The sequence below is a fragment of the Mya arenaria genome, chromosome 8, assembly GCF_026914265.1.
Source record: "Mya arenaria isolate MELC-2E11 chromosome 8, ASM2691426v1".
In the NCBI taxonomy this organism is placed as follows: Eukaryota; Metazoa; Mollusca; class Bivalvia; order Myida; family Myidae; genus Mya; species Mya arenaria.
The window spans coordinates 58407832-58434577 of record NC_069129.1 but is presented as its reverse complement, the minus strand read 5'-3'; the positions used below and the strand labels follow the sequence as shown (position 1 = coordinate 58434577).

At 35.4% G+C, this 26746-nt stretch overlaps 1 protein-coding gene across 7 annotated transcripts in view; it reads left to right on the top strand.

Annotated features, from left to right (window-relative positions):
• The window catches only part of LOC128242679 (septin-7-like), a 51215-nt gene that overhangs the window by 6577 nt on the left and 17892 nt on the right, over positions 1–26746 (top strand). Inside the window, exons 2-3 of one of the 7 annotated variants that reach the window (XM_052959931.1) lie at positions 3581–3603; positions 4101–4121. Coding sequence is in view for 5 of the 7 variants with exons in the window: in XM_052959925.1 (XP_052815885.1) it covers positions 7245–7658 (414 nt within the window). In the remaining 2 variants the exon portion in view is untranslated. Of the gene's footprint in view, positions 1–3580; positions 3604–4100; positions 4122–6279; positions 7659–15437; positions 15594–21931; positions 22013–25886; positions 26125–26746 lie in introns of those variants that run through there. The other 6 variants (XM_052959929.1, XM_052959925.1, XM_052959926.1 and 3 more) reach the window with 6 other exon arrangements.

Here is a 26746-nt window from a genome sequence, read left to right as displayed (position 1 = left end):
TAATGTTGTTGCATATATGTGCTTTAAACTGTTTTCATCTTTCAATACAATTTTCGTGCTTTGAAATTGATTTTTGAATATAATTCCTCTATTGTTGTACAATAAATAAGTCCAATCCACTTATGTTTTCGTTTTACTATTTTACTAGTTCCCGAGTTGGTTTGAGTTTTCCATAGTTATATTTAGTCAGTTTAGAGGTCAATCTCAGAACGAGGCTGATCATCCTACGGAAAGACCTTCCATTGGCGCAAAACACTGTTTTACTAGGAATCCATCTAATTTCACATTGTTTACAAAAGGCAGCGGAATTGAATTATTCGATTTTGTTGTTTGTCTGTTTATAATGTATTGCTTTTTACTTCCTGAAAATGGAGAATTTCAAAGGCTCATTTGGGGAAATCAGGGTCCGCCGCGCGTACTGGATACGACAAAATAGGGTTTAAATGCCCCGGCTATTACTTTAGCGAATAATAATAGTAGTTTACTACATCTTCTAAAATATGTATTTCGCTAATCGAATATTCGAATATTCGATCGAAAGAATTACCGAATATTCGAATATCTGTTTTGCCATTCGTTTGCATCCCTAATACTTACTATTACCGCGTTCTTCCCCGATCCGATATTTTCGATCTGAAATGGACTTGGAAAAAAACAGATGCAATTCTAATAGCATAGAAAGGACGCAGGCATTTTTTAAGACGAGAAATGGGGGTAAAAAAGCGCGTCCTATGCATGATATAATACAGTACATGTTATTAGAGACATTTTTTTATAAAATTGAATGCCAATTTTCTTTAAGTGTCCATTTAAAATAAAAAATAAAACTGTCTTCTTCGTTATGAAATATTACAACATTTACAAGTCACAAAAATAAGACATTTCCAAAGTACCACATAAAAATGAAAATTCAAGTGCCTCAAAATAGTTTTCTATCAGTCCACTGAGAAGAAATGGGCAGTTATTTAATGAAAATGAATGTCCTTTGGTCAATATCCGGTATCAAATGCATGCCAGTCAAATTTCTTCTCTAGAGTTTAATTTTGTATGTTTATTATATTTCACAAAAACTTAACTTTGAAAAAGTTAAACTCTCAAAAATAAATTGCCCTACTAAAATGAAGTCTAATGTGTGTTGAAACTGATGTCTCCAGTATCTTCTAAACAAAACCTGCATAAAAAGGGACATCACAATGCGCTTTTAGTAATTTTCTCTAAATAGCAAACTTATACCGTAACTGTCAGTGATTTTTTTTGGTGCAATGAACTGCCTTCTAAAGGCTGTTTCCCCTTGCGAAAAACTGTCCATATTTCCCAAAATTTTATAATTTTTTCCCAAATTGACAAACGCTGATTACGTTTATGAATAAAAAAGCAATGAAATTCTTGAAAACAGACAAAATCTTGACAAGACTTAGTCTTTCACAGCATTATGTATGCATAAAAAAGTTAAAAAATGTATAATTGCCATTATCTTAGCCATTTTGGCCTGATTTTGTATTTTTCCCTAAGTCAACTTTCCAAGCATAATTCCAAAAAAAATCACTGGCTGTAATCCAGTTTTCAAGTGCAGAGGGCCCTGTGAGTGTCCTCCAAATCTGGAATAATGCCTTGAAATAATGTCATAATAGTAGTATTTAAGTACAATAAGCGAAAAAAGAGTTACTGCGAAAAAGTGTATATTTTTCCAAAAAATTTAGTTCTGTGAATTATTCATTAGATTACTAAGAAGAGGGGTTTACTGAGGTTAAAATATATATATATCGTATTATTTGGCAAAAAAAAATGTTCACAGATAAATAAATCTGTTATCATTCTAAATAAAATGCAGACAATGCGAATGTCCGTCGGACAGTCGGACATGTCCGGTATATTTCCATTTTGACCGACGAAACTTTTGTTTTGGTCGGTCACAATGTCCGGTGAAAAATTACAGTCAGCACCGTTTAATTTTCGGAAAATTTACTTTCAGTTTTTAAATAAATGTTCAGAGTTATTTTTAACTATTATATCATGATTATTCAGGGTGTTAATCCGTGTATCACTATTTGTAAACCCCGTTTCGACATGTTTCCGTAAAAGCCGATAAAACGCGCAAGGTTCCGATCTCAGCTCGTACTATAATACTTTTATTTTACGGAAATGTTCGGAAATTGCAAAATGTTTTTATTTTCGGCCAAGTGGTTCCCGGCAATCGTGTTAATTTAAATATGATGATTAATATACCGAGCTGACTTTCTTTCCGCTCTGTTTAACATTGCCAATAACAAGAAATCTACTTTCGTTTTTGCATATAATTTAATGTTGTGCCTGAGTTTGACTTGTAGTACAATTCGTTACATTTTATAACTGTACTGTATCTTTAATTTAAAGATGAATTAAAAGAGTAAGATCTAGCTGTTCCATGGGTAGGCGAACCAGATATGAGGGGTTTTTTTGGGAGGCAAAGGAAGAAAAAAATTATGACATAAGATTCGAATATTGATTTTTTTTACATGATGTTTAGCATTTTTTGTAATTTATTATAGTACTGTAGGACAAATCTTACCAAAAAGATCTAAACCTGTTATAATGGGGAATTACAAAACTTATTTAAAAAAGAGGCTTAAAATCAAGGTTTAGGCTGATGTAACCGAATACTGTTTGTAACATTGCGACAGGTAAAAATTTGTTGCGACAGGTAAACTTTAAGTGTTTACCTGTCGCAATGTCCTGTGAAGGAGAAAAAGTTTTTGCGTTGTCTGAAAATGTTCTATTTTTTGGCTTGACTTGCAAACAGATTCTTACAGACCTGAATGTTTGGAGGGCTCAGAGATGCTGTAGATTGTATCTTTTCCAAAATGCTAAAATGGTACTTTCATGGTCTTTAGAAAAACCATCTGGATAAACAATTTACGCCTGCTCAATGTACAAGAACACTAATTACGTTTTTTGTTCAAGTTAAATATGTAAATGCTTTTCTCATTAAGTCGGTGTAGATGCTAACCATAGTGATTTGGATCATATTTTTGCTATTAGGTAGGCACATGTACTCTATATTTGTGGTCTTAACAGCTTTAACTGAGTTTTATTGGAATTACAACAATAATGAATAGTAAGAATACATTTTATCCGAGTTTTTACAATTTTTCACTCATTGTTTAAAATTTTGTTTTGATGATATGCTATATTAAAGGACATTCTGCAAAAGGTTACAGAAAATCAGGGAGAGTCTTAAACACGAGTTCATATACAAGTGGCAAAATTACCGATCTTTATTTTATTGCAACTTTTTCTAGTTGAGTTTTGGTAATGAAATTTGCTGAATTACATTTCTATTTGGAAATGAGAGTTAATTTTGTAAAATGAATGGATTAAAGATAATTCTTTATAACTTAAAAAAGTGCTTTTCTGATTCTAGACTTGGACTTGAGACTGGTCGTAATTATGGACCCAGGTCTAAACGGGAGAGTGTGAGATGAAATACAGGAAGACATTATTACAATGTACTCGTTTATAATGCCAATTATGATGTGTAATCTTATTTCCTCAAATTAGATGATGTATATTACTTTGACTAATTAGTTTTGTTTATTTCCAGCCTCCCATGGGATTGGCGGCTCCGTAAGTTGATTTCTTGTTTTCCACTTGAAAATATTTAAAGCTGATACAAAATTCATTTACTAAACTTCACTAACTAGCAGCAGTTTAGAATAAAGAAAATTACCAGCTGTTTGGGATAGATTTCAAAACATTTCCTGCTTGTCTAATAACCTGTGATGTTATAAGCGTCATATTAAACATGCGCCTTTTGACTGAAGTCTCCATTTCAGTAATGTGAGTAAGGCCGTAGCCATGATCTGAACCTTTTAAACATGATGACAACCACCAGTAGTTAAAATATTCTAGAAACTATTTTCTAGGACCAATATCCATAAATAATTGTCAATCATATTATGTTTGGGATCAATATATTGTCTGGTACAGGATACAATATGCCATATTAGTGTGGAACAATCAATAACTTGTAACATGCAGTTCTATAGACAAGAGTGCACAAATATTGGGTTATCATTGTTTAAGGATCTCACTCAGGATAATATTTTATAACTTTGTTATAGGATTGAAATGCAAACTTCCAGGTAAGTTTTGGAGTGAAAACATAACTTTTTTTCTGGACTTTGCTTGCTGTGTAATACAAATCCTTTATACCACTGTTTTCGAGATGAGAAATTACTTTTCACTGACAGAGATTGTAGTTGCATAAGACAGCACAATAACAAAATATCTGTTAGACTAAGCTTCATCATGTAACACGTACTGGTATCAACTGTACTAAGGTGTTTTAAATTTCCTGCATTAACTAATTGCAAAAAAACATTGGTATGAATAAATGCAAAGGTAGATATTTAAACATTAGCAGATTAACAGAAAAACTCATAGGCAATTTATATATATTTATTTATATATATTTGTTTTCTTTTCTATATCAATGAAATTTGTATTTCTTCCCTTAAAAACTTGGTGGTAATGAAGGGAAGTTACTGCTTCTTTGCAATAATTATGCAAATATTTTAGTTGCCTCCCTTTCACTATTAGCTGGCTTATGTCAAGCTTGGTATAACTGTTCTGTAAAAAAGTGTTTATTTTTTGCTGAACAAACTCAATTAGTCAGTTAAAATTAGTTCATCAATAGGTTTACCTTAAACTTTTACCACTTTGATGGCTAGCCATCACTCATATTGTCACCACTTCATGGTCAGTTAGACTCTCAATACTTGTGACTGTGTGATTGATTTCTGTCAGACCAAAGGGTGAAAGATAGGTTGAATAATGCGCAAAAACAATCATTTGAAGTGAAATTTTAAGCCTTTTTATTATTTCTTCCTCTTTGCTTTAAAAAAAAACCGTAACTATGTGTAAGACATATCTTGCATGTTAAACACTCTATTTTTTTTATAAATACATGTAAATATCATTATAAAGCTCACAACCTGTATTTAATGTTGAGATGATGTTTTATTTCTATGACTGTTGTATCTCCCCATATCTTATGTAGCTGTAGCCAGACTCTGGATGATTGAAGGTTTGATCGGAGATGCACATTCTTTACATAGTTGCCATATTACAACTTTTCCCATACTGTCACTGAAGCTGTACAGGTTGATAATTCAATCTTTGGAGGTTCATAAATACATGAAATGTACCACAGTTGTCTGTAAAAGATAAATGAACTTTCAGAAAAAAAAATTGTTACCATCATGTTCAAATGTTCGTTGTCTGATTTTAGCTATTTAAATTCAGCTGTCACATTGTCATAATTATCATATTGATGAATCATGGTAAGGCCTGAAAAATATATTTGGTTCGGGTTACCCGACCCTACCTACTAAATAGGTGACCATAACCTACCTACGAAATTAGGGGGACCATTCTGTTTTTATTGTAAGTTCAAGTAAAAAAAAATATTTAAAAAAAAAGTCTGTGTTTTAATATGTAGTTTAAACCTTTAAAGCTTTATACAGAATAATACTTTAACACCATTCTAAAAAGATGACAATTACTTTCTTATATAAAGCCTATTTAAAAAAAAAAATGCCTACCTACCCTAACTGTTCTTGAAAAGAATGTAACCCTAACCAATCCAAAAAATTTTTTGGCCTTACTGAAGAGTATTGAAACTGTATCCTACAATGAACATAATGCAATTACAACCATGCTTTTGAAAGGGAAGAATATTACGATGAACACTTACTGTTCATGCTTGGCATGAAGTATAGGACATTGTTCTTGACTCTTAACTGTGGCATTTTGCTTTAAAAGAAAAGAGGTTAGCGGTTAATTGTTTCACTATCACTGTCAGCTAGCTGAGATGTGTCCTATTGAACTGTTCAAGTGCTTTCAAGGAAAAAAGACATGTTGTAATCAAATTATTTTCCGCAGGCAATCGCAGACAACCGGACAAATAACACCGACTTAAGCAGCCACTCTGGCTGGTGTTGCCTTAAATATTATTGGTAATTTCAACAGTTACTACATCCTGGCATTTGGTTTATGTCACATGATGACCTATTTCATTTATAAACAATGTCAATTTTTAGATAACATATGCTTTCGATAAGAACAGGGATTTAATATCTAGGAAAATAAATCATGTGATAGCTTTAAACACTATAAAGAACAATGTATCACAAGGCAAACAAAGACTCCCTCTAGTGTTTTTTTGTATTGTTCGTATTGATGATAATTATATTTCATGGAAACCGAAACTGTCTGGCATCATTTGTGCAGGAGATCAGTCTCCCTGATTATTGGAAGTGGAACTAATACCTGAAAGATTTATGCAACAAAACCTAACATCTGCTCTTAATTAAGATGCACAGATAGGGTTTCATTTGTTGATGGGATACATGGCGGGCTACATGTGCAGTACAGACATTGTCAAGTCTTTTTAGGTTTCTATAATGCTGAGAGCTGTTTGTGGGAAATGATAATTGTTTATAGATTTTCAATTATTAATATCAAGGCTCAGTTTGGATTTTAAATATTATATTGACTTTTGCTTCAAGCATAGAAAAAAATGATTGGAATAAACCATTCACAGTCATATTTTTAAACATTTGTCAAGTGTTTTTGACGTAAACTTGTTGGAACAATTTATAGGCTGTAAAATGCTATGTTTTTAATGCCACTTGTATGTAAAAAATATTGGTTGTTTATGACCTTGCCAACCGGACCAATGATGTGAAAAGGTTTATTGAGAGGAATTTATCTTTTGGTGATGAGATGTTTTATCCCTGTGCAGGTGATTTCATAGCTAGATAATCATCGACATGGAAAAACAGGACCCGTATGAGTGAAAATGCACACATGTATAAACATCACAGCTGATAGTGAATTCTTGTGTTTATTAAAGCCAGGTTCTGGGACATAATACTGTAGCTGGAAATATGAGTGAAATTGGAGGACGTGAATATAGCTTGTGATTAAGTTGTGGTATATGAAATAGCGGTTGACTCACATCAGCCAAAACTCCTGCTGCATATTTCCTGTGTAGCTGGATTGTAATCTGTAGTGAGAGTGTTTCGGTACACTTATATAAACAGGTCTGGTTCAGCCTCTCATCAGGCAAGATTCTTTGTTTCTTATCTTGGATATTTTATTAATTTTCTTGGGGGAAAAAAGGTGTAAAAGTGCTAACTTAATCAACAAGTGTTGACATTTGTTAGAGGATTTTTATTAATTTATATTCTATAAACATTTTTATGATGTCAACACCACATGGAGTTACCCAGCCGATGGGGACACGGGGCCCAGCCCCACCCCTCCCAGAGAAGCCACCTTCAGTTGCTGAGAGAACACGGTTGCTTAAATCAAGTTTTCGCCACAATGATGTTGATAAACCTAGGCCAGTTGTAGCTGATTCCAGCCACACTCCAACCAGGTCTAGCCCTTTGTCCGAGGTCACAAGATCCGCAGGGTCTTCAGTCTCCAGTCTTAACTCCAACCCTGCGGTGGGGGACAAGGAACGGGAAGAATCACCGCCCAGTTTTGTCAATGGTGCTAATACACCGCCAGTGGTACCGTCTAAGCCACCACCCATGGTAACTCCTCCCATAGTGAACCCCGCCATGGTGACCCCCGTCATGGACAATAAAGAGGTTGAGAGGCAGGCCGCGGTAAGTTGGGATTTATCGGGGTGTTGTTGTTACTGAAGCAGATTTTCATATCAGTGTGGTACATGTACATGCTGTAGAAATCACATCTTAGTAAGTCACTCATCATAAATGCTCACAAATGAGAATATTGAAGATTTTTGAAAGAAGTGATGAAAAACTGTTTGTAACAGGTATCTCTTAGTTTAAACTTTAGTTTAATCTTTATTTGTTTAACAACAATATGAAAAAAGTTATGGTGACTTAAGATTCACTCTTGTTGGCCGCAAATTTGCTGGAGTGTGGTTTTGTGTTGTGGGGGTAAACTGGAGAACCTGAAGAAAGCCCACTTGTCCAGCTTGGTGACCACCAGTGTTACTCGATCATGTACAGTCTCTTGTCATATAGCATTGCCACAGACACTACTATTTCTCTCAGACTGATTTATAACACCCTATAGTAGCATATAGATTCCATATTACTATGTAAGTATTCTGTGCCTTTGTAGCCAGAATTAGGAGGATTGGGCTACATTGTTTATATGAGTTTCTGGCCTGTTAGCCAGATTAAATCCATCACTCTTCTGTCAAAATTAGTGAGCTGAGGATGGGCAAAGTACCATAGCAGATATTGCCAACCACACATGCAACATGTGCAAATATATTGAACGGAGGTTCACCGGCTTTGTTTTAACCAAGGCTGTATTTTCCAGAAATTACACAATTTATTATTCTTATCAGTTACTGAAATAACAGTGTTAAGGTCATATTCGCTCACTGCAGGCATTAAGTGGTGGCCTTATTTACAAGCTCATGGGATTATGCAATTGATTTTTACATTTCAAGTATATTTGTGAACATCTCATTTAGTTGTTGATTTAATGAGTACATGTAATCTAGCTTTGGCTATCATTCATTGAAGTTCACCTGTATTCCATTATATTGACAATGTTCATGTAGTGATTCATAAGTGAATGATATTGAGATTTTCTTGAACAGTTCTGAATACTACTTGGTTGTATTATTATAACCAGTGCTCCAGTTAGGCCTAAAAAGCAGGGTAGGGCACCCCGCTTCCCATTTTCCAGCACCCTGCTGCCTTTTACTACACCCTGCTGTGCCCTTTTGTTCGACAGAGTAAATTTTCAATAATAAATAAAAAATAAATTCTGTATGTATTATTTTGACCCTTAAGTAATGATAACAGGTATTGGAAGTAGCTGCAACACATTCACAATGAGAATTGAGCATTGGCCCTTGCAAATGCCCCATCAAGGCTCATTTAATGTGCATCTTAAGTGCACTCTCTGACCTAGCACCCTGCCCTTTTCAAATCCTGACTTAAGCACTGTATGAGCTTGTAACCCATAAGCCCCAATATGTTTACATAGTATGACAAAACCCACTGTACAAGCCTGGGTTATTTCTCATTTGATCATTGGTTCTAGGCCTTGTACATGTAATGGTCACTTTCTCCAGGTGAGGTTGTGTGTGTTTCTGATGTCTCTGACCAGGTGGGGAGACATTATGGACTGGCTGGCATCTGGAACTGTACTCAATGATCACCCCACAGAATTCAATTCCAGACACTTACAGTGCTCATTGTAATAGATAAACATCATTCCTATGGCTTACCTTCTTACTTCCGCATTCTTTCTGGTTGTTTATAATCAAAGAAGGGTTTGAAAGACCTAAGTAACTAAGGCAAAATTGAAACATCTGATATTCCATAAAACTTCCCTTTGTCAATGCATGTGTACCATAGGTTGGGTGTTCACCATCTCTTATATCATGTATTAAGCCCATATCTTGCTACATTGACTAATGGTTTGGTCACACTGTAAGATTTCCCCCACTCCAGACCTGCACGATATCTTATCATTATAGCCATGGTAGATACATTATCTTTACCCATGGGTACTGATAAATACCCGGATGCTGGGGGCTACTTTTTGCTGTCCATGGTTGTCACTTATTCCAGTTGTGTACACACATCTTCCTTGTTTCATAAATTTAACAAATAAATTTACTTTTTATAGGAATAAATATGGCACCCATTGAATTCATATCTGTAAAGAAGAGATTAACTTCTCCAAATGTGCATGTATTGTTTTAATAGTAGTAGTGTTTAACCCCTCAACAGTTCTGTCACTCACAATATTTTTGTTTGTAATTCAATGTGTATTTATGATATTTGTTAGCGTTTATAGATTGTATTTTGGTCTTTGAATTGTAGACTTAAATGTTCGGTGTTCAAGTATTAGTCTTACTGTTGGAAGAGTATCTTAGTGAATATGCATTTTAGACATGCTTTCACGGTCAGACCCTATATATACGCAAAACATATATCTGATTAACAGTTCAAACTCAGTTTTCTTTTTAAATAATAATTTAAATTGAATAAAAGGGAAATATACTAAAACCCAAGTAAGTATAAAGTTTTTATATTATTCTTATATATTAGAATTTTTCAAGTACCGAGCTGCAATTTGTGCTGTTTAACTGTTCCTTAACAATTAAGGTGAACAATCAATGTCATTTTAATTTAAAGACACCAGTTAATACAATTGCAAGAAAACTTAACATAAAATTGAAATCGTTGTGCTGTTGTGCTGAACGAAATGAATCTTTAACTTACTGATGAAGCACATGGTGACGCTTACATAGTTACAACACATGAAACTTTCACAGTTTTTGCATATTTTTCCAATTTGAATTTTTCTGGGTTTGTTTGCCATGTTGGAATAAGTTAATTTAAAAACAGCATCTGAACATGTATCTGTTCTAATCATGTGACTTATATGCAAAATATTCACACTATAAACTGGGAAACCATTATGCGCTATTTTTAAACAGGTAAACACATCCAAGACAGCGACAAAATATTCTTTTAATAATGTAAAGTGATATGTATTACCGGCCTCATACTAGCTCGTTTTGACAAATCTAGGCTTGTTTGAGGAAATACTGTATTTGCTGATTTTGGTTTTGAAAGTCCCTTTAAGGATCATCCATCCATGTTGTTTCTTGATTCAAATTATTTCAAATCATTCTTTCTCTGCAATTTTTTTGTCATTTCAGAAACTAGTTAATGTCTATCTATCCATGACCATAATATCTTTAGATGTCATTAAATATTGATTTCATAATTATACCCCCGACAAAACGAAGTTAAACAAACTTAAAAACTTAAAAACTACTGGATGGAATTGGAATAAACTTCATACAATGGTAGAGCATACTGACAGGAAGTGCAGTGTACAATAACAATTACAGAGTTACTGCCCTTTGTTACTTTTTCTTGTCCAGAGCAAAACTTGAAAACTATTGGATGGAATTTAATAAAACTTCATTCAGTGATGATAGATCATAATGAGTGGAAGTGCAGTGTACAGGAACAGCAATTATATTACAGCCAATTTCAGAGTTATTGCCCATTGTTACTTTTTTCTTGTCCGGAGCATAACTTGAAAAAAGTAACTTTACTCATTTATAGATGGACATAGGCAATCGTATATTCTGTGCTTTAGAACATCAAATATATCAGTATTAACATCTCAGTATTAGCATCACTGATATTGTTTAAAGCCTTTTTTCTATCTTTTAAAAACATAATAAAAAAATGAATAACTGATGATAGTCCATAAAATAAAGTTGTCATTAATATGTTGGCTTTTCAAATAGTTGATTGCAATTTCATATCAGGGCGGCATTCAGGGGTATTAATCACCTTCAGTGATAGCTCTAGTTAATCTTAAAATATTTTACTTCTTTGGAAACAGGATGGGAGAAAAAGCATCTACCATTGGCTGTTATGGAAGATAGATTCATCCCAACGCCTCTTTTCAAATATTTTCTGAAACTCGGTTAACCACCTTTCCGTAATATATCATATACACTTAGATGCATCTATATATCTTCCACTCCAACCAATGGGAGATACTTTATTGCACAATGGAACAATTAAGAACTGTTCAATACCTCAACACCAACAAACCACTTCATTTAAGAGGTAGCATATGTTTATCAGTCATAATTCAAAATCTCTTGAACTACTTTTTCACCACCTGAAGAAGATTTGTAGAACAGTAACTGTTTTAGGTCAAGGTCACTCTTAGGAGTCAGATTGCTACAGGTCAAGATCAACTTTAGGAGTCAGATTGCTGTAGGTCAAGGTCACTCTTAGGAGTCAGATTTCTGTAGGTCAAGGTCACTCTCAGGAGTCAGATTGCTGTAGGTCAAGATCACTCTTAGGAGTCAGGTTGCAATAGGTCAAGGTCACTGTCAAGAGTCAGATTGATGTAGGTCAAGGTCACTCTTAGGAGTCAGATTGTAATAGGTCAAGGTCACTGTCAAGAGTCAGATTGATTTAGGTCAAGGTCACTCTCAGGAGTCAGATTGATGTAGGTCAAGGTCACTCTCAAGAGTCAGATTGCTGTAGGACAAGGTCACTCAGAATGCTGTTTTTTGTTCCTGCTCCATTCAATATCACTTCATGAAAAGGTTTTGGAGTACCTTGTCGCAAATGCTTATCAATTGCAAGCAATGTGCAGAGTTCATGTTTCATCCATGTTGGTTCAAGATCACACATGAAGAGGTGCAAGGCAACCTCCTCAATGCCTGGAAATATTTTGGAATAACTGGCAACTATTGTTCACTGCCCTCAGACAATATTTACGGAAGGCATCTTTAGCAGTATTAGTTACAGGCTGTACTGAGAGAAGTTCATGAAGCCACTCCAATCTTATCCAATCAGCAATGTTATATGGCACTGGAAAACATTTCTTGATGTTGCTTCTTTGGAAAAGATGCACTCATTCAAGGTTATGTGTGTAATTAGCTGTCTGAAGTCTTATATTTTACAATAATAGACTGGTGATGATGAGAATATCTAGTTTTGCTGACCACTGAATGTAATATTGACCTTCCTTCTCGATCAATATCACATTTAGAGGACCTAAAAACTATATATTTATACCATACAAGCCAATAATTAGTCTTGTCTGTCCGTCCTCACAGTTTCTGCTAAACAACTAGAGAACACTGGGGCACAGGGACAGCAAACTAGGTAGGCAGCATGGCATTAGCACTAGATGATTCTATTTATTTTGTGGTAAGTTGGTCAAATATCAAGGTTGTGGTGACATTAAGCTATATACAAAACCTTTCTCAAAAACAATAACTTAAGAATGCTGGTGCCATGGTATCTCAAACTTGGTTGGCAGGTTGGTCATGGTTCAATTTCTTAAGAATGTTGGGACCCTGCTATCTTTAACTTGATAGGCAGGTTGGTGATGGTTCAATTTCTTAAGAATGTTGGCGCCCAGGTATCTCAAACTTGGTAGGCAGGTTTGTCATGAGCAGTATGTATCTACCCTATTGATTTTGAGGTCAGTGGTTCAAATGTTCATAGTTGTGGTGACATTCATCTAAAAATAGTGTTTCTTAAATCAATACCTGAAGAAAGCTAGGGGCCTAGGAACTTCAAACTTGGTAGTCAGAATGGTCATGACCAATAGATGAACCCTTTTTATTTTAAGATCAAAGGTCAAGGTCATGGTAGCATTGTGATGAAATTATGTTTCTGTGCAATAACTGAAGAATACTCAGGCCCATGGACCTCAGACTTAATTTGCAGGTTGGTCATGACCGGAAGATGAACCCTATTGCTTTTTAGATCATTGATTCAAAGGTTTTTCATTTACTGATGAACGTTTGAGCCTAGGAACCTCGAACTTGGTAGCTAGTGTAAACACTGGAGGCTTGGAAGCTCATACTTGTTGGGCAGTGTGAACACTACCAGCGTATTTCCCCATATCTAGTGCTAGTTATTTTGTTTTTTCATTCTCTTTAAATACAAATAATTCTCTAATATTTACATATTCATATTATTTTAATTATTGTAACATGCATGTCAAATAATGCCAAACAATCTCATTTAAAAGTACAACAGACATCAGTTGACAATCCACCCCATCTTGCAGTGACTTATTATATTGTTTATACTTTGCTCTTTAAAAGCTATCAATATTTTCAAACTGCATGGGAAGGTCTTCATGAAAATAAAAATGCTATATACTGCTGCCCATATTGGCCCAAAAACATATTGTTATATCTCCTCAACAAGGCCTTTTGGGGAATTTTTACATTTCTGTGACAATTTTTGTGATGTTCACTAGAAATTCAATCTAATTCATGATGGACATCAAAACGAAATGTCACCAAAATTAAAATTTTATAATAAATTTTGCGGTATATGGTTAAATGGATGTTTGCCTTGGCTGACATAAACGTTTGGTATTATATAATAATTTAAAACTAAACATGGCAATACATGGTCCTAAGCAGTTTGTCTGAAGATGTTGTATAGAGCATAGCTTTGCTTCAGTCAATATACCTTCCTCCACATCTAGTATCCTCCCCTGACTGCTCGGAGTCTGTAGACAGTCCAACCCCATTGGATCGAAAACTCTTGGCTCGAATTCCTTGTTACCTCAAACTGGATGTAAAGGACTGATTTCTATTACTGAAGGTAAGCCATACCGCTTGGCTTGAATTTTCCGAGGTAATGTCACCTGTCAATGGGAGTTTGAGCCAAAGGGGTTCGACTGTACTTGCATATATCCCATAATGCCACATTTTGTTTGTTAAATATTAATCATTTACCAAATATGATGCATAATATTTACTTGAAGACAACATGCAAAGAAGGGTGTTTTAGTGCCCTTGTTTTTGAAGAATAAAAAATCATGAAAAGGTTCTTTATTTGACCTGAAAGAAGGCCTTTCTCATCTGTTTTGTTTCTTAAGAATATTTATTCAAACTTCCTGTATCTAGTAGACTGTTTCTTAGCTGTGCATCTGGGCATATAAAATGTGCAGCATAAATACTTCATATGTCTGCCATTAATGCTGATTAAAGTAACGACTGCCAAAAAACCTTAGTTACAGCTTAATGAACGAAATTATTTCAATATGGGAAAACTATTGCATTGGACTGAACAAACTGCAATTCAACAGTCTTTGGTCTGAATTGTTCAGTAATTAGAATCAAGTGCCCAATGTAATAAAAATTGTCTTTAGTTTGGGTTTTTTATGTGTTTATTGGAACATAAAATGAATATACTATTTTTTTCAACCTTGGCATCATTAAGACAGTAATTATTAGTGCATCCACTGCCATTATTGACAGCGAGCGTGAGTGGCGAGTTTTGTTTTATATCAAACTTTTCAAGCTTAACCTGCAATAAGTAGTTAGGGTATATCGAAACTAATTTGTAAATTATCGGCATGTTACTTATTTCATGGTAGCTTTTATCATTAAACTGCCGACTTAATAATGAATGCTTTATGGTACAAGGGAAATAATCAGAACATGTATTTTGACACATGAGATTGATTAAGTTTTCTCCCTTAGACTGCCATAGTGTTGTGTTTATAGTCTTATTGCTCTGTCAGGGTTGATTATGTGAAGACCTAATTTAAATGAATTACACTTGAAATTAACTTAACAATTTGTGAGGACTGAAAATGATGTATGTTCTATACAAAGTAGGACATTTTTGCTCAATTGTCTGAAAATTTTATGACAAGCTGTAATCAAAGATGTCTACCAAAACAATGTGTTTCAATATAGGTTTATCGCTCATAATACAGTCTTACATCTGTGCTGGTAAGGTTACAGACAGTGTGGACTAGTATACTCACTGTGCCCATAGTAAATCTTTACTATTTATGAGCATATAAGGTATGTATGGTGATTGTAATTGTCAGGAGGAAACCCACACTTAATGTACATCCTTAAAACATTGAATGAACAAGTATAGAAGGAAGGATTTGTGTGAAATACTTTTTTGTGCACTCATATATAAACCATTTGCAGAGTTTAAAATTCCTAAATATTTTTGCCTTAAATGTGAAAAAATTCTGCATATCAAATACTTTGGAATTTACAATTAAAGGTATGGTATATATACTACTGTATAAAAATGAAATTGCTCTGATTATGGTAAGAATAGGTCTTATAAGCATGATCAACAGCCTTGTTCATTAAACTTATTCTTGAAAAATTATTATCTGACTATACCTTAGGAATGTAGTCTTCTGTGGGAAAAAGGTGCTAAAAATTTGTATTTTTTCCAAAGGTCGAGCGATCAATTTTGTTTTCCATTTTAGAAGTGATAATAATATCATGCATATATCTTATGCTATCAGTAAAGATTTATCCTGGAAGGATCTTTATACTTATACTGCTTGAAATGATTCATTTGTATATGCTGTATTCAAACAGATTGATAGCATGCAGCATGTTCTGTCAAGAATTATTTGTATTGGTGGCAAGTTAGGTATTTATTTATGCACCAGTCAATTGTTACCATGGCCCCCCCAAAGGTCCGGGGAATCATAGCGGGGACGTTTACTTTCATTCCAGCAAAACCCAGGTAAAATCTCTGCTGTGCTGGGGACAAACTGCTGGTAAAATACCAGCGAAATGCTCCTGCACCCAGGGATACCTAGGAAAGGCCCATTCCTCGCTATTTTCAGCCTGGAAGGTAAATACACAGCTCATCCCCCCCCCCCCCCCCCCCCCCCCCCCCCCCCCACCCCCCCCCCCCCCCCCCCCCCCCCCCACACACACACACACACACACACACACACACAAACACTTTTCTCGGTACAACCCCAAACCTCGGGTGGCCTTGTTTACAATTGATTGGTGTATTATTTATTTTGAAAAAAATGATGTTGCATTTTAGTGTAGAATGTATTTGAACTAGTAAAGCTCCGAGCGTTTGCAGTGAAAGAGTCAAATTAGCAAAATAATAAAGACAATTGGCTAAATTTATGTTGAATTGGTTGAATTTCATTATAGTTGTCATTCTACAGACATTAGACATACTTTTGTTGAGAGATTCTTGGTATTGCTTATTATGCCCCCTTTTGAAAAAAGTGGGGTATATTGTTTTGCACATGTCGGTCGGTCGGTCGGTCTGTCTGTCTGTCGGTCGGTCGGTCGGTCGGTCGGAATACCAAATGGTTTCCGATCAATAACTTGAGAACGCTTTGACCGAGGGACCTCATACTTGGTATGTGTATTGGTCATCACCAGCAGATGAACCCTATTGATTTTGAGGTCAGTGGGTCAAAGGTCAAGGTCAGTGTGACCTTTACATGAAAAACGGTTTCCGATCAATAACTTGAGAACGCTTTGACCCAGGAACCTCATACTTGGTAGGTGTATTGGTCATGACCAGCAGATGAACCCTATTGATTTTGAGGTCAGTGGGTCAAAGGTCAAGGTCAGTGTGACCTTAACATGAAAAACGGTTTCCGATCAATAACTTGAGAACGCTTTGACCCAGGGACCTCATACTAGGTAGGCTTATTGGTCATGACCAGCAGATGAACCCTATTGATTTTGAGGTCAGTGGGTCAAAGGTCAAGGTCAGTGTGACCTTTACATGAAAAACGGTTTCCGATCAATAACTTGAGAACGCTTTGACCCAGGAACCTCATACTTGGTAGGTGTATTGGTCATGACCAGCAGATGAACCCTATTGATTTTGAGGTCAAAGGTCAAGGTCAGTGTGACCTTAACATGAAAAACGGTTTCCGATCAATAACTTGAGAACGCTTTGACCCAGGGACCTCATACTAGGTAGGCTTATTGGTCATGACCAGCAGATGAACCCTATTGATTTTGAGGTCAGTGGGTCAAAGGTCAAGGTCAGTGTGACTGTAAGCTGAAAAAAGGTTTTCTGATTGTCCATATTTTTTTAAGTTTGGTTTTGTTTGGCATTTAAAGCTTATTGTATTTAGATTCTGGATCTCTATATTGCCTAAAATGATTTTTTAAGTACACAGACACACATTATGTTTTTGTTAGCAAAACTGATCATATTTCACTATGGAGTGAGGGTTGAAATAGGGCTGAAATAAGAGAGCGTATCAGCTTACTAAGTGCTTAATTCATCACAATTATTGTGAGATTTGTGGAATAATTAACTCTGGTTCACTAGGTTGTCAGGGCAATACCCTTCAGTTTATTTTACTTCACACACAGTCTTAGCTTCAGTTAAAAATTAAGGTGTAAGCTATAGCTTATTATTTTGTCTCCTGGAGATCATTCAGTAGTTTTCATCCCATGGAAGGGATTCTGTAGAGTTTTGATGGCCCCAAAGAAGAGTAACCTGTAATGGTACTGTGTCCCTAGATGTTTGCGCTTGAGTGCTGAGTCTTATGTTTTAATCAACTTTCACCTACAACTAAAACACTGTTATTGCCTTCAAACTTTTGAATCACAGTACGGGTTGAGTAGAGTGTATAATCTGTGTATTTATGAGGTAACCACCTGTATTATACCCCTAAGGAGGTCATGCTTATAGTAGTAATTTGCTAAATATAAATATTTGGGTTCGTTGGTGACCCAATGTGTTATACATGTAAAGGGAACAATATCAGGCATATCAGGCGAGTGCAAAACTGGAACCTGAGTATGGTTTCCTGTGCCCCATATATCCAATATCGAGCCACCTACTAACTCTGTAACGTATATATCGCGTAGACAACCTCTTTACATTGATCAATCTACTGGAAATGTCTCAATTAGTCGTCAGAACTGGAAAATAGATGCTATTTTGGTACAATATATAGAAAAGTGACCCAATATGGAAAACTATGGGGTCACCATATGAACAGTCCTGGACTAATGGTGTCGTTCATGTTTGAGGTGCGATTTATTGTGTTATTGGTAATTTATTGTGTTATTGGTAAACAATGAAAAATTTATGTATGTGCAATGCATCTTTGGCCACGTTGCTTATTTTTTTAGAAGAGCTGTTACACCCAGACACTGTGAGTAAAATACATAGGTCAAGGATTTTCAAGTGTTGTCAAGACTTCTTTAAGGGTAAACTCTCAAACCAGGCCTTTGAACATTGTGAGAAATTACTTCCTTATTCATTTTTTCCTCTTTTCCACTCATTGTTTCACAGGTTTTTGTGACTGGTGTCTGACAAATTACTTGTTGTATACTGAGGATCATACATTTTTCAGACAGCATTTCAATTTTACAAAGGAAATAACACTGTCCCAAACAACACTTCATGAGCGAAGGGAAATAACACCGTCCCAGACAACATTTCATTAGCCAAGGGAAATAACACTGTCCCAAACAGCACCTAAATGGCCAAGGGAAATAATTTGTCCCAAACAACATTTCATTAGCCAAGTGAAATAACACTGTCCAACACAACATTTCATTGGTCAAAGGAAATAACACTGTCCAAAACAACATTTCATTGGCCAAGGGATATAATCTGTCCCAAACAACAGTTCATTAGCCAAGGTAAATAATCTGTCCCAGACAACATTTCATTGGCCAAGGGAAATAACACTGTCCCAAACAACACTTCATTGGCCAAGGGAAATAATCTGTCCAAAACAACACTTCATTGGCCAAGGGAAAAAACACTGTCTCAAACAACGCTAAATTGGCCAAGGGAAATAATCTGTCCAAAACAACATTTCATAAGCCAAGGGAAATAATCTGTCCCAGACAACATTTCATTGGCCAAGGGAATTAACACTGGCCCAAACAACATTTCATTAGCCAAGTGAAATAACACTGTCCAACACAACATTTCATTGGTCAAAGGAAATAACACTGTCCAAAACAACATTTCATTGGCCAAGGGATATAATCTGTCCCAAACAACAGTTCATTAGCCAAGGTAAATAATCTGTCCCAGACAACATTTCATTGGCCAAGGGAAATAATCTGTCCAAAACAACATTTCATTAGCCAAGGGAAATAATCTAACCCAGACAACATTTCATTGGCCAAGGGAAATAACACTGTCCCAAACAACACTTAATTGGCCAAGGGAAATAATCTGTCCCAGACAACATTTCATTGGCCAAGGGAAATAACATTGTCTCAAACAACGCTAAATTGACCAAGGGAAATAATCTGTCCCATACAACATTTCATTGGCCAAGGGAAATAACACTGTCCCAAACAACACTTAATTGGCCAAGGGAAATAATCTGTCCCAGACAACACTTCATTGGTCAAGGGAAATAACACTGTCTCAAACAACGCTAAATTGACCAAGGGAAATAATCTCTTTAAGACAACATTTCATTAGCAAAGGGAATTATCTAACCCAGACAACATTTCATTGGCCAAGGGGAATAACACTGTCCCAAACAACACTTAATTGGCCAAGGGAAATAATCTGTCCCAGATAACACTTCATTGGCCAAGGGAAATAACACTGTCCCAAACAACACTTGATTGGCCAAGGGAAATAATCTGTCCCAGACAACACTTTTTTGGCCAAGGGAAATAATACTGGCCCAAGCAACACTTAATTGGCCAAGGGAAATAATCTCTTTAAGACAACACTTCATTGGCCAAGGGAAATAACACTGTCCCAAACAACATTTCATGTGCCAAGGGAAATAATCTGTCCCAGACAACACTTTATTGGCCAAGGGAAATAACACTGTCCAAAACAGCACCTAATTGGCCAAGGGAAATAATCTGTCCCTAGAAAATTTCATTTAGCCAAGGGAAATAATCTGTCCTAGTAAACACATCATTGGCCAAGGGAAATAATCTGTCCCAGACAACACATAAATGGCCAAGGGAAATAATATGTCGTAGACAACACATTATTGGCCAAGGGAAATAATCTGTCCTAGACAACACATCATTGTCCAAGGGAAATAATCTGTCCTATGCAACATTTCAATGGCCAAGGGGAATAATCTGTCCTAGACAACACATCATTGGCTAAGGGAAATAATCTGTCTTAGACAACATTTCATTGGCCAAGGGAAATTATCCTTCCTAGACAACATTTCATTGGCCAAGGGGAATAATCTGTCCTAGACAACACATCATTGGCCAAGGGAAAAAATCTGTCCTAGACAACATTTCATTGGCCAAGGGAAATAATCTGTCCTAGAGAACACATCATTGGCCAAGGGAAATAATCTGTCCTAGACAACATTTCATTGGCCAAGGGAAGTAATATGTCCCAGACAACATATTATTGGCCAAGGTAAAATAATAAGGGGAAATAAACTGGTCTAGACAACACTTTATTGACCAAGGGAAGTAATCTGACCAGACAACACATTTTAAAAACTTAAAAAGTTGTTCCTTGCTGGGCACAGAGCCCCTGTTGGTTAAGAGCTGTCAGTGACTGTTCATCCTGTCACTAGACCGCCCGGACCAAATGTGTGCTATACCAGTTTAATGATTATTATCACATAATGATATATCCTTGGACAGCCCCCTGGGGTGTTTTTGCAAGTTTTAGATGACTGTCTCCAATTCACCGTAAATTGACATACAACAACACTTAGTACAATATACATAGAGATATCCTGCATACTTGTAAACCTCGCATATATATAAATGTCCAACGAATGAATATGGCATGTAATTCTATTAAGTATAAGATAGTTAATAAAGTAAAAAAAATTGTGTTTTTTTCTTCGTTATTTTGCTTGTGAAAAACAGGTTCTGATGTTGCAAAGATAAAAATGAACAAATGTTTGCCCTCTAACTTTTGGTCATTATTTTGATGGATGGGTGTTCAATTGCCTAGTCCGAACATTTTGACAGCCGAAACTGACATTATTATGACTACCTTATTTGCCAATGTTTCAGATCTTGTAAGATAATTTAATATTTCGGGTACAGTTATGTGATGGTTTGTAACCTATGCATGGCCTGAGAAATATTCATAAAACTCTAGAAATAAAAAAAGTCTAAAAAGAAGCATTATTTAGATAAGATAGGAGAACCCTACACATGTGCCCAGATAGAGGATCATGTCAAGATTTGATAATTGATAGAAGCTATGGGAATATGTGTGTGAATTCTGTAAGAAATGTTGAAATGACTCAGTGAATGTGCATGTCGATGATCGGACAGTCACCTTGATGTTCGAGCAGTTTTGCTTGCAAATGTACACTCAGTGAACAGTGTTTTCTTTATGGACGCTTCAGATAAAATTACTGAACTTGGATTTCTTTCAGAAGAAATTGTTTGATTGTGATTGTGTGCATTTTCTTGAACTAAGACATAGCTTGCACTCATTGGAACATATTAAAACAAGGTTTTTATCCTCTGTTAATTGGATTTATGATTGTTTGAATATTTCCACGAAACTTTTTCCACCAGGTGGATTTTGTGATATCGTTGGTTTATTTTAGGAAGAAAAAATATTAGGAGAAGAGCGTTTAAAGATATTTTGTGAGTTTATATTAAAACGTAACAGTAGGGATATATGTTACAATGGATGTAATTGATAATCGGCTGCCGACTTCAACTTTCTTGCCTCAAGATGGATTGGCTGCAGAGGTAAATTTAAACAATTGTACAGAATTGGATGTTATTGCTAATTAATCTAATTGTTTAACAACTTTAACTGTATGTAGTATACACTGATTGTTAAATCAGGTGAACTTAAAAGGTATAAACTTTTTTTGTAATTAATTTAATAGTATTATGAATATGCTTGATTATTATGTAAGTAGTCAAATTTTCTTGAATATTAAGTTGTGGTAGATTTATGATAGTAATTAAAAGATGCAACAACATCAATTTTGCTACTAAGTTCGAAGGTATGAACATTTTTGTACCGTAAATGACTGGTTATAAGACGATAGGGGGTATTAGACGCAGGGAAAAAAATATGTGCTAAATCGGGGGAAAAAACTTTTAATTTATGTTTTGGGTTAAAAGACGCATAGAAAAAATGTCAAATTGTCTGGCATTTTCGGCCACCATGTTTGTTGACAGTGACAAAAAATTTTTTTTTCGTGAAAATGGCGATGGTTATCTTTAAAACCATACAATGATAACACAAAGCAAAATTGGTTTCATTTTTATTCGTTTCATGTGATAACATAACAGATTATTTAAAATAAACACATTCAATCAGCACATATTGCACAAAGAAACACACAAATTGTCATTCACTAATCCTTAAATCGCTTTCCTCAAAGCCCTCAAATTCCTCGTCATCGTCGTCACTCTCGAAGAAACGCTCCATTTCATCTTCCGTCATGTCTTTGGTCGTCTTGTCCGTGTAGTAACCGCCATTAATTCGTGCTTCTGTTTTCGCCACTTGCGTACGTTGACCTCATTCATCGTGTACTGGCGACCCGCTGCACGATTGCCGTGCTCTTCAGCATAGCTGATAACAGCTAGCTTTTCTAGTGCTGTGTACGATGTACGCACTTTCCCCATGATGGCACTAAAAAGTACCTAGTGTGACAATTTGTTGTTGGATGGCACTAAAAAGTACCTTTTATGACAATTTGTAAGATTCTTTCTGACAGTATATCGTAAACAAAATACGTCAAGAATGATAAGTTAAGTTTTGCAAAGACCTTATATTGTACGAGTTTGTTCTCAAAATGTCAACACCTACAGAAAAGAATAAAGAACGTGACAAAGTGCGAATAAACAAGACCATTATCGCAACAGTTTGTAGTATTGGTATGTTAACAGGTTAAAGGCAGTCGAGTTTTTCACACCTTATCGTACAACTGACAAAAAATATTTTGACAGTGCCCAGCTTTGCTTTCTTATATGCAAGTTTAATTATTGTTCAATTCAATTTATTATTCAAAATTAAATTGAATAACTTTAATCGAAAAACATTTAATCCAAAAATATTTTTGTTAAAATTATAAACGTCTTACGATATACCGTATACCGATCTTTAACTTGCCGTTTTAACCCGTATATAATCGATCAATATGACGCGAGTAACTTCCCTTTCTACATAAATGTAAACAAACTCTCAGCTTAAAAATCGACCTCAGAAAAAAACTTTGAAAAATTGTTACGGGTTATTATACGCAGGCATTTTTTTGCATCGAAATCTGAGGAAAAAAAGGGCGTCTAATACCCAGTCATTTACGGTAACTAATTTAATGGTATTATATGAATAGAAATTTGAAGATAACAACATATCAAATTTTCTACTCACTCACTAGACTTTGACGGTATCAACATTTTTGTAATTAATATAATGGTATTATGAAAATACTATGTACATAGATAAAGAATCTTTTTTGCATATTATCTTGTGGTAGAATTATGATAGACATTTGAAGAATGCAGCAAGGTATCTCAATTTTGTTACTGTAAATTTAAATTAAGTAAGGAATTTTTTGCAGCGAAGTCATTTGGTTGAACAAGAGTAACATGTTTAGTTAAGTATAATTAGTTTGGCTTGATTGTGAATGAAGACAGCTTGAAACTGATATGAATTAAGTTTATCAAGTCTGTTTTCTTTGCAGAAAACAATACTGGTGTCCTTTTTCGAGAGGCCATTAAGATATAGTACCTCAGGTGGGCCCATTGAGAAAGTACCTCAGGTGGGCCCATTGAGAAAGTACCTCAGGTGGGTCCATTGAGAAAGTACCTCAGGTGGGCCCATTGAGAAAGTACCTCAGGTGGGCCCATTGAGAAAGTACCTCAGGTGGGCCCATTGAGAAAGTACCTCATGTGGGCCCATTGAGAAAGTACCTCAGGTGGGCCCATTGAGAAAGTACCTCAGGTGGGCCCATTGAGAAAGTACCTCAGGTGGGCCAATTGAGAAAGTACCTCAGGTGGGGATCGAACCTAAAACCTCTTGGGTGAGAGGCGGACAGCATAACAACTAGACCACTCCTCACCCTCTCAGTAAAATACTTAATTAGTGATTGCATTATGTTAACTAAGAATTTTCAATGCTGCTAATTATAAGCAGTGTAGATGTTCAAAAATCTATTGAAATTCTAATAATAACAATTTTATGTATCTGTTCTGATTTAGAGATAAGCCTTATATCATCGTGGATGATTTGAAGTTAGATTTCTAGGTGTATTATACACCTTTGTTATTGTTTCTGAGTACCAGTTCACCTTTGAGAAGACTAATAGTGGAATTTAGCCTTTGATCTACCCTACATTTTCCATGCTTGGTCTGCATTTTGTTTTGGATTTCTTCATCACATGTAAAAACACAGATTCTGCTTAACATGCTTTGCTATTTCTTTCTTGCAAAATTTTAATCAGATTGCGCTGGAAAATTGCAGTGCCAAATACTTATCATTTGGTCTGGAAAGAGAACATATACAGATCCCCCACATCCCCCTTCTTCCCCTGACTCCCCCCAAAAAAACTAGCCGACCAAAGCGAAACAGAAGTAAATGTTGACTCCATGCAGTTCTGAAAAGTCCATACATTATTTTTTAACTCAAGATCTCCTGCAAATATATAAATAGACGATCAAAGTAATACTGAGGGAGAGGAAATGCATTAACGATATCGAGGATGCTGCCAGGTGCTTCCAGGCCTGCATGTTATATAGACAAAACTAAATGTTTGTGCAAAAAGAGTGAAAGTTATGAGGCTGCTTGATCTTTTAGTTATGATTATGAGGCTGTGTAGATTCGACCCACCCCGAACACTTGAGGAATTTTGGTGGGGTGCTTCAATATAAACCAAGTTCTAGATGCCACCCTGCCACTTGTATACAAAAACACTCTCAAAGAAACTTGTAAAATCTTGGCTTTGAATTTTGGTTCTTTATACCATCAGCTTAGGTAAGGTCTCCATCCAAAATTGTATGAGGGACATTGATGAAACAGAATTAATGAAAAACTTTACTGATTGACACCGGGGATATCAGCTTAATGTATCAGTTGGTTAATGATCCTATTATTCTTGAAGATCTCCTATTCTGTTATAATGATAAATTTCAAACTTTTGAACCTTTTCTAAGGACACTTCATTGTAGAGGATGGTTGGTATGTTTGTTTGACCAGGGAATGCCCCAATTTAATACAATGCCTTTTGACAAACAAGAGTCCATCCTTGACTGTATGAGCCACTCAGGTGAAAACTTATTAGAGGTCTTGTTTGAAATATAGTAAGAAATAGATAGAAAATGCTATAAAAATGCTAGGTTTATGAGAAATTTGTGTTGGGTGTATCGAGTTTATGGCTTTTTCTTAACACTAAAGAAAGGAGAAGTAATTTTGTGTGAAATGTTATAAAATCAGAAAAAAATGTTTTCCACTTGATGTGAATTTTTTTTGCGGTTAATGATAAAGTTGCTTAAACATGTGAAGTGTATAAAAAAGGAAATTAAACAAAAAGCAAAGAAGGAAATTAATCAATTTATTGTGTTTTATAAATTCTCAAGGAAATATATCGGTTTTAGAAAGGGTGAATAATACCTGAAGGCACCAAGGTTAATGTATAAAGACCATTAGTTTTACATGATGTTAATGGAGAATTCAGCCAGTTTTATACTGTCTGATAGTTAAAGATTGTGTTTCGAATGATTTACACACCCTCATATAGGTTCTAAAGAGGCTCTTGTATTGTTTTGAGAGGATATAAAAGGATATATTCAAGTGTAGAATGTCACATAGAGAAAACTCTCGGATGGATTTTTTCAAGAACTTTGAGGTACAGTATGTGTGTTTTATTAACAAAAATCTGTTTAAAAGCTGTTTGGAATTTTGATTTTATCATAACATGCTCTGAGATTATAAGTGAAGGGGAGAAATTTCTGAATGTGATTTCTTGTGCTAAATTAAAGTATAGTTATGAAGTTGAACATGTTGATATTTTCTCGTTTCGAAGTTGAATATCAGTATTCCTTGTTAATCATGTACAATGTGTGCGTTACTAGAACTGTTGCAGTCAGTGTTTTCCATCCATCACTGTCTGTCCTGGCTCCCAGCTACATGTATCACTCTTGCACACAATTAGCAGCTCGTTCCATTCTCCATGCTGCCTTGATCATCATCTTATTATTTCCTGGAAACACCGGACTTTTGTTGCAGTTTGGTTCCCTTATTGTTCAGTTATATGGTTCATTTCAGCTGTGATGTACTATTTGAAGTAGAAAAAACAGAGAGAGTTTGGGTTCTAATTGTTACAAGGTTGCAGTTATAGTCCATAGGAGTTGTATGCAAGAATGTGAACTACATGGTTTTCAAGGGAATATATAATTTGGCAGTGGTTGAGATTAGCCGCAAGCCCGCAGCACTTGTGAAATACACTCTCTTGTTCAAACTCATATTTT